Source organism: Hippopotamus amphibius, chromosome 5, assembly GCF_030028045.1.
Source record: "Hippopotamus amphibius kiboko isolate mHipAmp2 chromosome 5, mHipAmp2.hap2, whole genome shotgun sequence".
In the NCBI taxonomy this organism is placed as follows: Eukaryota; Metazoa; Chordata; class Mammalia; order Artiodactyla; family Hippopotamidae; genus Hippopotamus; species Hippopotamus amphibius.
Genome location: NC_080190.1, coordinates 6,040,379 through 6,058,046, shown reverse-complemented (window position 1 = coordinate 6,058,046; position 17,668 = coordinate 6,040,379). Strand labels below are relative to the sequence as shown.

General features: G+C 45.4%; 1 protein-coding gene across 5 annotated transcripts in view; it reads right to left on the bottom strand.

Moving 5' to 3' along the window:
* The window catches only part of C5H10orf90 (chromosome 5 C10orf90 homolog), an 83,235-nt gene extending 65,772 nt beyond the window's left edge, over positions 1–17,463 (bottom strand). For 4 of the 5 annotated variants that reach the window (XM_057734676.1, XM_057734678.1, XM_057734677.1 and 1 more), the window contains exon 1: positions 1,668–1,873. Coding sequence is in view for 1 of the 5 variants with exons in the window: in XM_057734681.1 (XP_057590664.1) it covers positions 8,207–8,298; positions 17,360–17,405 (138 nt within the window). In the remaining 4 variants the exon portion in view is untranslated. Of the gene's footprint in view, positions 1–1,667; positions 1,874–8,206; positions 8,299–17,359 lie in introns of those variants that run through there. The other variant, XM_057734681.1, reaches the window with a different exon arrangement.
* Positions 17,464–17,668: the final 205 nt, after the last annotated feature.

Sequence of the window (17,668 nt, the reverse complement as noted above, 5' to 3'; positions counted from 1 at the left end):
GAAGGGCAGGAAACCCAGATCTGTTTGTGAAATGATTATACATTCTGGAAAAATTCCTCTGACTGGGGAATTGGTTTCTCTCTGCTGGGCGTCTGCTCTTAGTTTATTTAATGGTGTTTGTGTCGATGAGGATCGTCAGATTTCCATAATCACCTTCACCAGGCCCAGGAGCGCCTGCACACAGCTCCACAGCCTCCCCAAGGAGGCAAGGCAGGATTCTGCAGCAGGGCTGGGACTTGGGGGCACAGCTGTACACGGGAGATGAGTCTGTGCTCCTCCACAGAGACAGCAAATGTGATTCCAAGGAGCGCCCCCACCTCGGTCCCCAAATCCCTAGAACAAGCCTCCATCTTTGCTGATCTAAACTGGAATCCATCCCTGGCTCAGGCTCGGCATCGCAGGGGTCAAAGTCCAGAAACGGGAACAATGGAAATCAAATGCCCAAGCCTGACCATTGCCCAGACGAACACAGTGATGACAGTCACGTAACAGAATGGGATGGGGGTGGGGGTTTGGACCAAGACAGATGCGATTTGGCTGCATTTCAATGCAGTTGCATAAGCGTGAATTTTTGTCCAGGATAATGATCAAGTATTGCATGCTTCCTAAACAGCAGAGCCTATGTCCTGACTGTAAATCACTAGTGTGTCCAAAACAATGTGCTGTGATTTTTAATAAAGCACCCAAGCAGGTGGAGACCAGGAAGAAGACTGTGCCCTCATTTGTGTTTATTACGTGTGTGCATAGGAAGCACCGCAGACAGCGACACGGAAGATTGAACGCGCCCGGTACTAGAGAATGCTTGCAGGGTCCTGCGCCTCTGTGTTGACGTTCATTAATCTACATGCTTAAAATGAACCCTTGCGTGAACTGCACAGCATCCAAAATAACCCTGGGAACAGCTCACCACATGATGCCTGCAGGATCTTCACTCCAGGAGCCTGAGGGCCTAACTGGTGCTCAGCACTTAAGCAGCAGTTCTCAAACGCCAAGGTACCTGAGAATCACCTGGGATGTTACACGTGCAGGTTCCCCAGGCTCCAGAGACTCTGATTCTCTAGGTCTCTGGGTGGGGCCCAGGCATCTACATTTTAACCAACATCCCTGGGATCCTGAGGTAGGTGACCCAGGGAACACACTCTGAGAAACACTGACGGAGTCATGGGACAGCTGGTCTTTTCGAAAAGAGTGGGGGTGGGGGCTGCGTTTGATGAGAGCGAATTGTTCTCTTTTCCTAAGATGGGATAAGAAAGCACAGTGGCTTTTTTCTTTTCTTTAGAGCAGGATGAATATTCATTTACTCAACCAGTGGAATGCTCTCCTCCAGCTGGACTTCTGATGGGAGGACCCCCAGCCATGTGATGTTAGTATCTAAGGCTCATTGCATCCTTGCTATTAGGCGTGGGAAGAGGGACAGCTTGTATTTCTTCGCTTTTCCTTTGTTTCTTGTCTCATGGTACTCTCCATCGCCTTACACGTTGTTATATTTGAAAGATATGTGGTAACACTGTAAATCAACTATACTCCAATATAAAATAAAAATTAAAAATAAAGATACGTGGTAAGTCGCAAATTCAAAAGATGACAAGAGATAGGTGAAGAAGAGGGAACGGATAGGAGGGTCATTTTGAAAGTCATTTAAAAAAAAATCAAACCACCGTGGCTACCTTTTTCCAGATGGCCAACGCGAGCCAGGCTCTGCTTGAAACCTCCTCCTTCAAGGTAGGGCCTCCTCTTCTGTGGTTCTCAGCCCAGGTTACACACGTGAGTCACCTGGGAGCTTGTAAACACCCCAGTGCACAGGCCTCACCTCCAGCAATTACATTAGAATCCTCGCAGGTGGGGCCCAGGCATCAGTGCTTTTTAAAGCTTCCAGTTGATTGCAAAGGCCGGCAATGTGAGAGCCACCTGGGTGCTAGAGGCACCTCCCTCCTCCCTCCCCCTCCTTCTCCCTCCCCACTCTCCGCCCAGCAAGTTCTGTGGCTGTAGTTCACGCACAAGAAAACTGAAGTTCACCTGATACCAACTCCAGGTCTTTTGACTTGAACACCACAGCTCCCATTTTAAATTTCGTTCTGATAATACCTGTTCCCGTGTGAGCTACAGAGTGCATAATCACATCCAGAAGGAACTCCTTTGACACTGGTCTTTGAAAAGAAAACAAATACCCATCTTGGAAACTGGGCAGCATTGGTCTTAGAAGGCATTGTTTCCCAAAATGTGGGCCAGTGATCACCTGCACAGAAAACACCTGGGATTTAAATCTGCATTTTATGTAGATTTCTGAACCCCTCCCTCAGAAGAACTAAGGTGAATCAGGATCTCAGGGGATATGGCCCAGAAGGTGTATTTTTAACATCTGCCAGGAGACTCTTCTGCACGGATAAGATGGAAAGGATGCTAGGCTAAGACTTGGACCCCCTGGCATTGCTCCTGAACCTGGGGCTCCCAGACTGGCCACAGGACTTTGGAGGCAGCCTTGGTTTCCATAGTTGAAGAGCAAGGAGCAAACAGAGTAATTCTTGTGGGGATGCCAGGCTTTCTTTTACTCTGGTCTCCAACATTAAGAGGGTACCCCCACTCTTTAGGCTCAAGATCCCATGAGAGCCTTGGCCTTGGTATAAACAAGGAGTGTCAGGAACAAGGGGTGTGTGTCTAGGAATGATGAAGGCAGTCTCAGCCTGGAACGAGGGCAGAAAGGTGCTGACTCCTGCTACATCAACCTGGCTGCACACTTGAGCTGAGTTAGGGAGACATGGCCGGGAGCCCGGGGCTGCCTGCACTGGAGGGACGCCCTCAGGGCTGCACTGGGGCTGTGGGCATTACAGCAGGAGGTCCTAGAGGCCGAGAAGGATGAACTAGAGAATCAACAACCATTTCATTACCTTGGGCCTGGCCAGTGCTGCTGTGACTTTAATCCCATCACAGGCAAACAGATGAGGGAAGAGACAAAATGAATGGGGTGAATCTGAACTTATTTCTAAAGCCCTGTCATCACTTAGGATGTCCCCCAGGGTGACACAGTTCCTGGGGGATCAATGCTGATGGAAGCCCAGTTCCAAAGAAAAATCTGTCTGCCTTCTCTACCTCATACGGAAGTTGTGGAAATCAAAACCAATGATGGGCGTGAAACTACCTCTCAAGATATGAACATGTTATGTAACTCCTGGGTGTGACTTGTCCTGTGATTTAGCAGATCTCAGTGGGTATCTGATATACTCAAGCCTATGGAGGAATGAGGTGGATATTTATATTGAAATTGCTACGTATTTCACGGGAGTTTATAATGAATGCATTTGAGTTTGAGTTACATAACCCATTACATATGCAATACAGTGAAATTTTGTTACTGTGAATGTGGAATGAAAGTAACTATTTTAGATGCAAATTCTGTTATTCCTAACATAGAGTCATGGTTGAACCATTTATTTATTCACTCATCAGACAAATATTTATTGAGCACCTACTAGGTGCCAGGCTCTGTGCTGCCTGCTGAGGGAACTTCCCAGACTCACAGAATTAACAGACCAGAGATAACATTAAGCAGGTCATCAGATTGCCAGGCCAGGGATCATTAGCTTAAATTCTACTGAGTTTTTTCAGGTGTTTAGACTCAGCTTTGACAAAAGCCCCAACCAACAAACTGAGAGAAGTTAAAAAGGAAACACTGTATTCTTTGCCCTTCAATCTATATCATAATCCTGTATGGTAAGTTCTACTTATGAAATTCTATTTTCTCACTGAGATCTATTAAATAACTAACGATAAGGTCTAACCTCTTAAAAATCAGTATCAGTTTGCCAGGGCTGCTTATAACAAAGGACCACAGTTCCGTTGTGTTGGCTTACACAACAGAAATTTTATTTTCTCACAGCTCTGGAGGCTACAAGTCCAAGATCAAGGTGTCAGCGGGGTTGGTTCCCTCCGAGCTTTCTCCCTGTGTCTTCACATTCTCTTCCTTCTGCGTGTGTCCGTGTCCTAATCTTTTCCTATAAGGACACCGGTAGTACTGGATCATGGCCCATCCTACCTAATGTCCTCATCTAATCTTAGTCACCTCTTTAAAGACCCTGCCTCCAAATACACATTCTGAGGTTCTGGGAGGTAGGGCTTCAACATATAAATCTGGGGACACTCTTCAGTCCTTAACAGACTATACTACATCACTTTGTGTCCTCCTTTTCTGGGGGCGGGAAACCAAGGAGGAGAGGAGACAGAGGGGCTACTTGATATTCCTATCCACCTACTACTTTTAAAACAGGACAAATTTTCTTAAAAAGTAATCACATCTTGTATATCAAGCATCTTCCCCAATTAAGCTATTTCAAGGCGTCACTCCATCTGTCCTTTGTTAACTGAACACGGCTTTGAAAAAAGATGTCTTTTATCGAAAATAAAATTAACCGATGTAAGATCTGATTTGAAAGGAAGAAAATAATCCTGTATTTAAAGTAGAATGTTCAAGGTCAGAGAGAGAGGTCAATGAATAGCTGGGTTTTATGTCTGGCTTTGGTAGTAAATCACCCATTTCCTGACCATCACCACACAACACTACCTTTGTACACTCTCTTTTTCAGAAACACCGCTTTCAGGTATTGATTTCTTTTAAATGTTTCAAACATGATTTTGTAGTGCTGGTAACTGCTTTCATAGTTTTATGGATTTTATTGACTGTTTTTAACTTAATGCCTTAAGGCATATTACTAAGAAGGACTCCATTTCATAAATTGACGTGAGAGAGAGATAAACAGTGGCTGATCAGGGAAATCAGATGCTGGACCACTGGAGTGAGGATGCTTCCATTCCTGTAGCAAGTTATTTCTCCAAAGGATAAGCATCGAATCCAATCCATAGGTTTGAAATCTGTACTTTTCTCCATGAGACAGCAGAGACTTTGGTCCAGTGGAGACTTTGGTCCAGGCTTCCTACGGATATACTCTGCAGTTACCTCTGCATTAGCTGCAGGTATGCTTACTCCTGCTTCGTTGATCTAAGAATCATCATCACCAGGTAATCTGACAACCTACTGGTAGTTCATCCTGAATGTAAGAGTATTTTCAAATGTACGGGTTCACTCTGGTATGTAACAATAGGGAAAGATGGTTTTAAGACAAAATGGGGAAATTGGAAATTGGAAGACAGGGTTGACACACACTACTACATATAAAATTGGTAACTAATCAGGACCTACTGTATAGCACAGGGAACTCTACTCAATACTCTGCAATGGCCTATATGGGAAAAGAATCTAAAAAAGAGTGGATGTATGTATGTGTATAAAAGATTCACTTTGTTGTGCACCTGAAACTAACACAACATTGTAAATCAACTATATTCCAATAAAAACTTATAAATAGGGACTTCCCTGGGTCCAGTAGTAAAGAATCTGTCCTGCAATGAAGGGGATATGGGTTTGATCCCTGGTTGGGGAACTAAGGTCCCACATGCCACAGGGCTACTAAGCCCACGCGCCACAACTACTGAGCCCATGCCTCTCAACTAGAGAGCCCACATGCTGCAAACTACAGAGCCCACGTGCTCTGGAGCCCTCGAGCCACAACTAGAGAGAAGCCTGTGCGCCACCCAAAGAGCCATGTGCCACAATTAAGACCTGACACAGCCAAAAATAAATTTTAAAAAATCTTATAAATAGATAAAAATTAAAAAAAAAAGAAAAATTGGAGATTTTCTCCCTCTCCATCAGGCAACTTTTATCTTTCCACACATTTACTAGAATCAAAGGATTCAGTGCAGTGTAATGTATGACAGTGAAAACCTGGCAAGAATCTAAATGTATTTAAAAGGAGATTGGGCAAGTAAATCATGGCATGCATGACTGCATTGTATTCTGCAGAAATTAAAAATAAAGATTACAAAGAATTTAAATTATATAGGAAGTTGCCTGTGATAGAATGTTATGTAATAAAAGAAAGCTATAAATGTTGATGTACATTACAGTCTTATGTTTAAAAATGCATGGGAAAAAATATTTCCTTATTTATGTATTTCTATATTTTCCTAAGTGTCTATATGAAGTTGCCATTGTTTTCAGGAAAATTTAAACATTGTTTAAAAAAAAAAAAAGAAAACTCTGTTCCATATTTCATTCCTTTTAAGTAATCACTTGGCTGAGGAAGTGCCTGCATATCATTTCTATGGCTTCGATGAATTTGAAAGGAAAAGTGATCCATCTTGAGCAGGCTCTGGAGGAGAGGCGGAGATTTATGGCAGTTACAAAGGAAGGGCATCCGTTTGGAGTGTTTCATCATCTTACAGCAACCTTTTAACAAACACAGAGGGACCAGCTTTAAAAGCTCAAAGTTCGGAGGGAAATTTGAAAGTCACACTACTTTCTGATCAAAGTAGATGATCCAGATCACTCCAAAGCAGAAGTTTAGAAGGTACGGTTTCTGGGCGTTAACTCAGTCTTAGATAATGATCAAGTCATAGGTAATGATCAAGTGTGTGTGTTATAGAGACCCAGCCACAAGGCCCCAAAGATCTATATCATTTAATGACCAAACCGGCTAATTTTAACATCAACAGGAAAATGCTTAAATTTACCAGCTCAATGTGAAAAACATATCAGAAAGATCTTCAGATGGTATCTTTCTTTAAAAAAAAGAAAAAAAAAAAGTAGCAGTTGACTTTCACATTATCCTCTGCTTCTTAATGGGGCATCGCCTCCCAGGGATGGTTCTCAATGGTCCACAGCTTCTCCAACTCGTTTCCCTCCCTGCAACCCGGATTCCTGCTGCTGCTCTCAGGGAACACGTTAATTATAGCTACGCATCTTCGCATCTTCAGACAGGGAGCTCTGTGTTCCACACAGAAATGGCTTTAAATATTGATGACTAAATCTCAGGACCCAGAATAATCTCCTTTCTCCATTGTGTGAGATTTCAGGCCTGGGATCTCTGAGGAAACGTTGAACTTTATCAAATGCAAAGCTAAATCAAAGGATAATACCTAAGAAAAGCATTTAGGGGGCAAAATTATTTTTTACAGATATCCTTGCTACTTTAATGTTATGAAGGATCAATTCTTATCATTCCACCCTCTCTTAGAATTACAAAAGTTAGTGGCAGAATTTCCATTTGTGAAAGACAAGAGATGCCTTGTAAACTGTAACACTTGGGACAGAAATTCCTTCAGGCAGGAAAGTCCATATTTTAAGCTCTGTTCACTGGAATGAGCCTTCTCTACACCAGCCCTTTAGAGCAAGATCATAACAGAAGCTCTGGAGCCAGATGGCTTACGATATGCAAGATTTGGGGCAAATCAACTACTGGAGCTACTGAAGATTTAATTTTCTCAACTGCAAAATAGGTATAATAACAATATAGTCGCCCCTCAGTATCCAAGGGAGGTTGGTTCCAGGAACCCCCTCGGATGCCAAAATCCAGGGATGCTCAAGTCCCTTCTATAAAACGGCAGTGTATTTGCATACAACCTACGCACATCCTCCTGTACACTTTAAATCATCTCTAGATTACTTATAATACACAATACAAAAGTTATGTAAATAGTTGATGGTGTGTGGCACATTCAAGATTTGCTCTTTAGAACTTTCTGGAATTTTTTTCCAAATAGTTTCAGTCAGGAGTTGGGTTGAACCTTCAGATGAAGAACCTATGGATACAGACAGCTGACTGTCCCTCCTTTCCAGGATCCTGGTAAGGATGAAATGAGTCGGTTAGACAGAGTCTGGCATGTGATACGTTGTCAATACTACCACTGTGTACAGAGTTTTTTTTATTGTCTAGAATCAGAAACATTTCATTTTGTAAATATGACCTCTAATTTTCTTCTCTGTATGAGACCACTGACACTTTTTGCAGTTATAACAACCTGTGCTAGCTTGTTAGATTTCAAATTACCTCTTCTCCGCCTTCAAAATGCTGTATGGTAACATCCTCTCTCTCCAGCAAATTAATTTTGGTTTAAAATGGAGATTCAATCACCATACCCTCCTTTGAGACTGCTAATCTACAAATTATTGGTCCAGATTATAAAAGAATAATTGAATACCCACTGCATACTTTAATGTAAAGTCTTAGTCATTGATGGTCAGATTTTCTGCTGTGGTGGTTCCATTTTTGACTAAACAAAATAAAATGCAACCACATCACAAGTAGGCCAGCGATCATGTTTCACAGTTGGCCGCATCTTGCTGATGACTCCAGAAGTCAGAAACATATGTTACCTCGGTGAAGTCAGATTTCTTCTCCGGCACATCAGACTGGAGACTTTTAAGGGCAATTTGATCGTGGGGACTGTACTGGTTGTCCTGTAATCCTAGGCAAAAGGAGATAATATTGCTACGTTTTAGTATACGACAGGATACAATGGAGTGTATAACTTTACTATAGAATTTAAAGTCGCTCACTCAAGTATTATATGAACCAGCAGGGAATCTGGTGGGTCATACTGTGACCCACAATAAAGCCTTGTCTGTTTCCCTCATTCACTTCACCCCTTCACAGAGGCTCTGAGTTCATTACCACTTAGTTTATCAGGCTGCAAGTTTCCTTCCTCTATATCGCTGTTCACGTTCCTAGACTCAGTAATCACTGAACAAGTTTAGGCCTCACACATTCCCCTGTGTCCTGAGTTTACACCCAGCAGGAGTGAATCACACCTATGGATTTCTCAACAGCCCTGGAGTTAAGAAAGCCTGAACTGTAAGATCAACTTTCATCCACTCTTCACGCAATCATTCTGGAAGGAGCTGTGAGTGACTCAGACATGATACTGAAGCTGCTTTGGAATATCTGAGGGTAATTCTGTGATGACACTTGTGAGGATAAATGAGACACCATGGACCACCCTCTACATAAAGATCCGTCGCAGCGATAGCTGAGAATATCATGAAGTCCAAGTACACATGGCAGTGGGCCAAGAATGGTAGAACCTGGGCTCTGGTCCTGCCGCTACTTTCCACCAGCTTGAAAATGATGCACGAGTCTACGGAATCACTCTATGGAGTTTCCTCATCCACCCAACCTGCCTTGCACACGTCATGGAAAGCTGGGTAGAAGGAAAAAGGGCTCGGCAATAGAAGCCAGTGGTATTCGGACATCTGCCTGGGTGTCTCGCTGCTATTGCAGGAATGTGAGTCCAACACAAGAAGGTGGGGTGATGATGAAAGTCTGTGCGGCCCCATCCCCCACAGCCCAGGGCCAAGATGTCCCTTCCACAATGCAGATATTCCCAGGAAAGAGATTTTTCAAAAGGCTACTGAGAATGCTTTCCCAACTGTTGGTGGCAGTGATGAGAAAGAAGGGATTTAAGAGAGCAGCTAACATATATATATATATATATATATAGAATCTAGAAAAATGGTACTGATGAACCTAGTGGCAGGGCAGGAATAGAGATACAGACGTAGAGAATGGACTTGAGGACACGAGGGGGGCTGGGGAAGCTGGGACGAAGTGAGAGAGTAGCATTGACATATACACACTACCAAATGTAAAATAGATAGCTAGTGGGAAAGTGCTACAGAGCACAGGGAGATCAGCTTGATGTTTTGTGAAGACCTAGAGGGGTGGGATGGGGAGGGTGGAAGGGAGGCTCAAGAGGCAGTGGATATAGGGATATATGTATACATAGGGCTGACTCACTTTGTTGTACAGCAGAAATTAACACAATACTGTAAAGCAATTATATGACAATAAAGATGAAATAAATTAAAAAAAAAGAAATCAGGCTCTCTAGATTAGTGTCTTGTCTCTATCAACTAATGAGAAGGGTTTATTAAAGAATTCAGATAAAATTTAGAGCATTTTATGGGGAAAATGATATGCTATAGTATTTTCAAGTTCGGCAGATTTGCAAAGGGGTCAGGACATGGCAATTTCAAGGGCCACCAGTGACCCATCCAAAGCCTATTTCTGTCTCGTCTCATCCTTGGGTGACAACAGAGCCCCCGTCAGATCTGCCCAGACGTGTGGCTGTGTCTCCATCTATGCCTGTTATTGAGTGACAGAGACAGTCATCCAAGATGATGTGCACAGATTACTTCCTGTGAAGAACAAATACAAGACCTGAAAGATGTCATGGATTTCTGTGCAGCGTCGATGCATCATGATGAACTGACAATGAAGCTGATGAAGATGGAAATCTCCCAGCTCTGGTCCTGCGACACCGTGTTTAAGATACTCTGCAGTCAGCACAGGCCTGAGGCCAGGCCAGCCTGGGTCTGCATCCCAGCTCGGCCCCAAGCTCACCTGCAGTAGGTGTTTCTTCACTGAGTTTCTTCATCCATAAAGTGGAGAATATAACACTTCTTGCCCAGCCTTGCCATCCATGCACTAAGGGTAACGCATGTTACCAAGGGTGGGCTGTGGGATTGATGATCCATAAATGGCCCTGGTTATGACTGTGAATGAGCAGGACCAAGGCAGCTGCTCCCCCTCCCCCACTCAGGTGGTGAGGGTCACCTATCACCAAGGCATCCGTGCTCTCTGGACTCAGACCACGACGAGGTCCCAGGGCCTCTAGCTACATGTGAGGCTTTGGGCAAGTGACTCAGCATCCCTTGGTTCCTTGCTATGAAATGGAGAAGGAGGTGCTTACTTCACAGAGTTCCTGAAAAAAGGTTAAGTGACCTAAATAGCTAGCCCTTAGCACAATGCCCAGATTATAACAATATGCAACAAGCATTAGCTGTGGAGAAGTGTCATCATCTCTAGCAGGGAGGAGGGAGACTGCCACCACCAGATGAGCAGGGGCTGTGTATGAGTGTCTTACCGCTGCTGTAACAAATAGCCACAAACCTAGTGGCTTAAACAACACAAATGTGTTATCTTACAGTTCTGGAGGTCAGAGTCCAATACAGGTCTCCCTGGGCTAAAATCAAGGTGTCGGCAGGGCTGCACTCCTGTGGGAGGGTTAGGGGAGACCTTATTTCCTTGCCTTTCCACCTTCTAGAGGCTGCCACATTCCTTGGCTCACAGCCCCTCATCACTCCAACCTGTGCTTTCATCATCACTTCACCTCTCTGTGATCCCATTTCATTCCTATAAGGACCCTTGTGACTAGATTGGGGTGGCCAGAGAATTCAGGGTAAGCTCCCCATCTCAAGGTTCTTCATCCCTGGGAGATTGGGATGGCCATATATGCATTAATATGTATAAAACAGATGACTAATAAGAAAAAAAAATTATATTGTACCCTTTAAATATATGCAGTTTATTGTATGTCAATTATATCTCAATAAAATTCTTTTTAAAAGGAAAAAAAATTAGAAGGGAATTTAAGTACCAAAAAAAGAGAAGGGTTCTTAATCCCACTGGCAGAGTCCCTTCTGCCATACAAGGTGATATATTCACAGGTTCTGGGGATGAGGATGTGGACATATTTGGGGGGACCATTACCACACCCATCACAGCCTCGTTGGGGAGACCGAGATGGATGTATTGGTTGGAAGGTGGGGCATTTAAAATGATGACAATATGGAAAAGCACTTACAATGCAACAGTAATTGAAAGAAAGGAATCGAAGCTTTAGGAACCCCATGACTGCAACATTCAAATTTTTTAACAATGTGTGTGGCGATCCACACAAACAGTAAAGTTGTAACTTAGAGAGATGAGGCTATTTTTGAGTAAAGTTGAGGTGTGGCTGCAGCCATGCATGAGGACGCCTGATTGATGAATGACCCCAAAGGCCTCAGGAGAGGAGTTACCAGAATGGTTAAAAGTAAGACTTTGGGGAAAGAAACACCCTGATTCAAATCCATCTCTGACACTTGGGCAACCACGTGGGCAATTTAAGTCATTTGGGGTAAGTTCCGTAGATTGTCAGTCTGTCTTCCCATGTGTCAGAGGAAACACGAGACCTGTCTCCTAGGGGGGTTACAAGGAACAACATGACAATGCATACCAAGGAACAACATGACAATGCATACCAAGAACTTAGCAGCCCGCCTGGCACATGGTGACACATCCCCTGTCCCTTCCCACCTGACCACATAACTGTCACCACTGATAGAGCCCTCCCCCCACCCCGACTCAGTGGCCCCACCCTGGCACCTCTGAGCAAGGCAGAGCCAGGGGACATTGGGGCAGGTTATCAAGAATAAGACTGACAGGGGTTTGGGCATCTTTCAGCAGGTGGGATTGGCGTCTCCAATACAGAAATCTGCAGAACCCAGGACACATGGCACCTGGCCTTGGTTTCTGGAAGAGATCCGCTGCAGGGGCAGGAGGCGGCCAGGCAGGCTGCTCCCTCGCTCCACAGTGCGAGCTGGTCTGTCCCAGAGGCCTCGTGGGGGCAGGTGCCTGTCCCAGGGCCAGCAGGTCAGTTTCACTCTGCATCAGGAAATGGCCCTGGTTAAAAGGAAACTGGCAAAGGGTGGGCAGGTGGGCGGGCCCTGAGCACCTGTAGGACAGACGGCTTCGTCACAGCAGTCGGGCAGCCCAGGTCCGAATGCTAGCTGTGTGGCTCTGTAGTTCATGTAACTTTGGCGCCTCCAGTTCCCCTGCTATGGAGTTAGAACACGGAGACGACGCCGTTCCTGCCTGGCCCTGTGGCCTTGCTGCCCCCGGCTGTTGGGAGGGCAGCTGTCAGAGGCTCACAGCGTTGCTTTTCTCTGAGACCCATCCTCTAAGGAAGGCGATACCTTTCTCCACTTTGGCCCACAGCCAGTGGTGACTCTGAGGGTACACAAGTGAGGGCAACTCTGTAGTTTGTTCCAGAGCAGAAACCAAGGGCCAGACTGTACCTGAGACCTGTCCTTCCCCAGCGCCTTCCCCATCAGGCCGCCCTCACTCTCTCTCTCTCAGGCTTCTGTCCTGATGCGCTCCCCTCCTTCATGCCCCCCAATCCCTGCCTCAGGCTCTGCTTCTTGGCAACTCGGCACGGTTCCAGCTCACAGTGGTGGCCAGTAGTGGGGGACTCTCAGTGTGGGCCCCCAGACCAGCAGCCTCCGCATCACGGGGTGATTTATTTAGAAATGCACATCCCCTGAAATGATGCTGTTCGCAGCAACATGAACAGACCTAGTGATGAGCACCTTAAGTCAGAGAAAGACAAATCTCATGTGATATCACTTATACATGGAATCTAAAAAAATAATACAAATCAGCTTATTTACAAAACAGGAACAGACTCACAGGCATAGAAAACAAACTTACGGTTATCAACGGGGAAGGAGGGGAAGGACAAATCAGGAGTTTGGGATTAACATCTATACACTACTATATATAAAACAGATAAACGACAAGGTCCTACCATATAGCACAGGGAACTACAATGTACTCAATATCTTGTAATAACCTACAAGGGAAAAGAATCCAAAAAAGAACATTTGTGTGTGTGTGTGTGTGTGTGTGTATGTGTGTGTATAAAATCTGAATCACTCTGCTGTACACCTGAAACATTAAAATCAACAATACTTCAAGAAAAACATTAGAAAATAAATTTTTAAACAATGCACATTCTCAGGTCCCACCTACTGACCTGCAGACCTACTGATTCAGAAACTCTGGGGCAGGACTCAGCCTCCTCGGCTTGACTTAAGGCTTCTAGGACACTCCATGCTGCTCAAGTCCAAGAGCACTGTTGGTCTTAGACTAACAAGCTCCTGTACAGATGGTGACTTTCAGCCCTAGAGGGAAACCAGAGTGCTTTTGATTCACAATCATCCCAGGCTTTTAGAAAACCACACCTAGGGGATGGTCATGGGGCCTTTATCAATGTCTTCAATTAGAATGAAGCCATCAAGAATGGCAGCGTGCTGTTATTTTGAAACAAACTAAAACTCAGCCCTGTTAGCCACCCACTCATTGCTGGTTAAGGAATCAGTTGTGTGTGGTGCCGTGTCCTCTGTGCCCGGGGAGGGTGTCAGTGCACAGGCACGTCTGATGAGTATTTCTCTCCCGTGATGGTTGGAAAGGTGGAACATGCTTCCCCCTCCATCAGCCTGAGCCCCTCCTCCAAAGTCACTTCTGCTCTTGAGGACTTCCCCGAGGTGCAAGTATCAGAGCAACCTGAACTGAGCAAGTCACGAGGCCCTGAGCCAGACTCTCCTGGAGTCCAACTTCCTCCCTGGAGGAAAATGTGCTTCAGGGACGGGATCCACCTGAGCGGGAGTTTATGCCGCACTCGGGGTGATGGAGGCCCTGGGCCGAGTGGCAAAGGCAGTGGGATGCTGTCCCCTCCCACGGCTCTAAGAGGAAGTCACAGCTTGGCTACCTCAGGATCTAGCAAACCATCAGGTGAGCCCTGCCAGCCAAGAGACCCAGGAAAGGTGTGGGATGGGGTGGATGTAGACAAAAGTGGACGTGGGGTGGGGAGAAGGCGGTGCAGCACAAGGAGAGGTGAAAGAGAAAGGTGGAAATGGATGAAGAGAAAGTATAAGAGCAGAGAAATCCCGCAAATCTGGGAAAGGGCAAGTAGTACATTGGGTGAAGCCTGGGACACTGGTAAGGCAGTGCATACAATTCCCACGCGGCACCCAGCACTGCTTGAGTTGTCTGCACAAAAATAGCCGACAAGCCACATGATGCATCGCCTAATGAATCCATCCATCAAAGTGGCGTGTAAATAATGAACGCCCCAGCCTTTCGTTAGTGCAGAGAGCTTGCCTGTTTTCATATCTCTATCATGTGTATCAGGGGCAGAGATGGGACAGTCACATTCCTACTTTGTAGACTGTAGACACCTTCCCTCATTTCTACTCTGATAGGAGGCAAGGTTTACTCGGAATTTTCACCTGCCTTCAACAGTACCCCTTCTTAATTTTAGGCGGGTGTTTCTCAGAGAATCACTTTTCAGATCTGAATCAAGCGAATCATCTCTGTGCGATGTGACCCTGTTAACTACCCATGCCTCTGGACCATCTTTCCATGTTTGACTCTGGAACAATGGGGTCGTCTTCTCCCTCTCGGCTACTGTGTCTTCCTTATTCTATGGGGTCCTCTCCTTGACTCCATCTGTCTTCCCTCTGGGTCCTCCTACCAAATCTCAGACCAGTGCCAGGGGATGCACGAGACCTCACCTGTGCACACCAGCCCTTAGAACCAGCTGCCTTCAAGTCCGCTTCCAACTCAGCTTTTCCAAAAGGGGAGCGGCCAACCCCCCTCGAGATGCTGCCCCTGCCCTCTCCTCTTCTTCCCCCTTTCCCTTTCCTCCTCCCTCCCGTTCTCGCTCCTCCTCCCTCCCGTTCTCGCTCCTCCTCCCCTTCCTTCCACAGGTCCATTTTCTTGGCAAGTGGCCACCATCCTCCCACAACAGAAATCGAGGTGCTTCCTCCACACCCACCCTTTCCCTCATCTCCAGTGTACAGCTAAAAGCCAAGTCTTGTTTTATCTCATGAAAAAGGCTCTACCACATCCCATCACCTTAACCTTCCCTGAGCTGCCTGGTCTCAGCAAGGTCACAATCAAGTGGCGACCCCACCAGCCTTGTCTCCTGTCAGATTCTCCCAAATCCCCTTGACATTGCCAGTTTGTGACCTTGTGAAGATCACATGCTCTTTTGAAAACTCTAATGAAAGGGATACTTCCCTGCCCCCCCAAGAACAGGACCTGGGAAACACACACATAACAATCTGAGCCCATGTGCAGGGGGTCCTGGGGGCTTAAGGAGACCAGGATATGGGCATATATCCAGACAAAACTCTAATTCAAAAAGATACATGAACCCCTATGTTCATAGCAGCACTATTCACAATAGCCAAGACATGGAAACAACCTAAAATGTCCACCGAAAGATGAATGGATAAAGAAGATGTGGTACATATATACAGTGGAATATTAGCCACAAAAAAAAGAATGAAATAATGCCATTTGTAGCCACACAGATGGACCTAGTGGTTATTCATACTAAGTGAAGTAAGTCAGAAAGAGAAAGACAAATACATATGATATCACTTACATGTGGCATCTACAATATGACACAAATGAACTTATCTATGAAACAGAAACAGACTCACAAGCAGAGAACAGACTTGTGATTGCCAAGGGGGAGGGGGTGGGGACTTTATGGGGGAGGGATGGATTGGGAGTTTGGGGTTAGCAGGTGCAAGCTATTATATATAGAATGGATAAACAAAGTCCTACTGTAGAGCACAGGGAACTATATTCAGTATCCTGTGATAAACCTTAATGGAAAAGAACATGAAAAAGAATGTATGTGTATGTATAACTGAATCATTGTACAGCAGAAATTAACACAACATTGTAAATCGACTATACCTCAAATTTAAAAAAAGTAGTCCAGGGCTTCCTAGGTGGCGCAGTGGTTGAGAATCCGCCTGCCAATGCAGGGGACACGGGTTCGATCCCTGCTCCAGGAAGATCCCACATGCCACGGAACAACTAAGCCCGTGTGCCAAAAAAAAAAAAAAAAAAAAAAAAAAGTAGTCCAAAGACTTTGAAGTTTAAAAATCTATTAAGTAAAACTATTTCTATGAATGTAGCTAATAAAATCTCTCCTGAGTTCCAGAAAAATTTTTTTTTAATTTAAAAAAGGAGATGGGGATAGAAATCCTTAAAACAAGCCTCTTCTCCTTCCCGGATGTGGCTACTTTGACGTCTCCGTGACCTTGGCCTTGGATACCACCTGCCCAACTTTCCCAGGGGGCTAACCCCTCTGCACAGCTCAAATCACCTCCTCTCAGAAGGGCCCCTAGGTCTGCCCCCACCCCACATGCCTTCCAAGCTATGTTGCTGCTTATATTCTTTTTATAAGAGCTGCCGTAACAAATGACCACAAACCAGGCAGCTTAAAACAACAGGAATTTATGCTCTCACGGTTCTGGAGGCCAGACGTCTGACATCAAGGTGTTGGCAGGGCCACGCGCTCCCTGAAGCATCCAGGGAGGAATCCTTCCTCTCCTCTTCCTAGCTTCTGGAGGCTGCTGGCCACCCTCAGCATCCCTTGGCTTGTGTCAGCATCACTGCTCTGTCTCCATCCTCATGTGGCCATCTTCCCTGGGTCTCTAAATCCCACTCTCTTTATAATGACCCCAGTCACTGGACTGAAGCCCCATCCTAATTCAGTATGACCTCATCTTGACTACATCTGCAAAGACCCCATTTCCAAATAAGGTCCCATCCACAGGTCTGGGGGTTCGGACGTGAATGCATCTTTGGGGGGACACAATTCAACCCAGCACAGTGGCCCTGACAGGCTGGCGCCACCGTGTCCTCACCACCCTGTCCTGTAATCATCTGTTCATGAGTCTGTCCCCCAAGTTGACAGAGGTCTTTAGAGATGTCTCATCATCACCTTCCCCTCGTGCTCAGCACAGCACCTGCCAACTGAAGACATGCGCTGAGTGCTGACCAAACAAACAAGTTTATATTTTGATAAGAGTCGTATCTATGGGGAAAAAATCAGAACATACCTTCCTCAGACCGTTTGATCATATTCCACCGATGTTTCAAAGACATTTTACTTAGATTCAAAGGTCTTTTAATGACAAGGACGCACTCAGCTAAAGGAAAGAGAAACCAGCCACAGTTTACATCTGTAACTCCTCTTGGATGAGTCAGGCGCCCACCTTCTGTGTTGGGCTGAAGAACCTCCAAACACTCTACCTGTGATGAAGTCACCAGAAGGTTTCCATGACAACCGGGCAGGGGGTGGGGAGTCTACCTTGTGCTATTTCTTCTGAGCAGGAATAGCAATCATCACATTGACGTTTATATCTGAG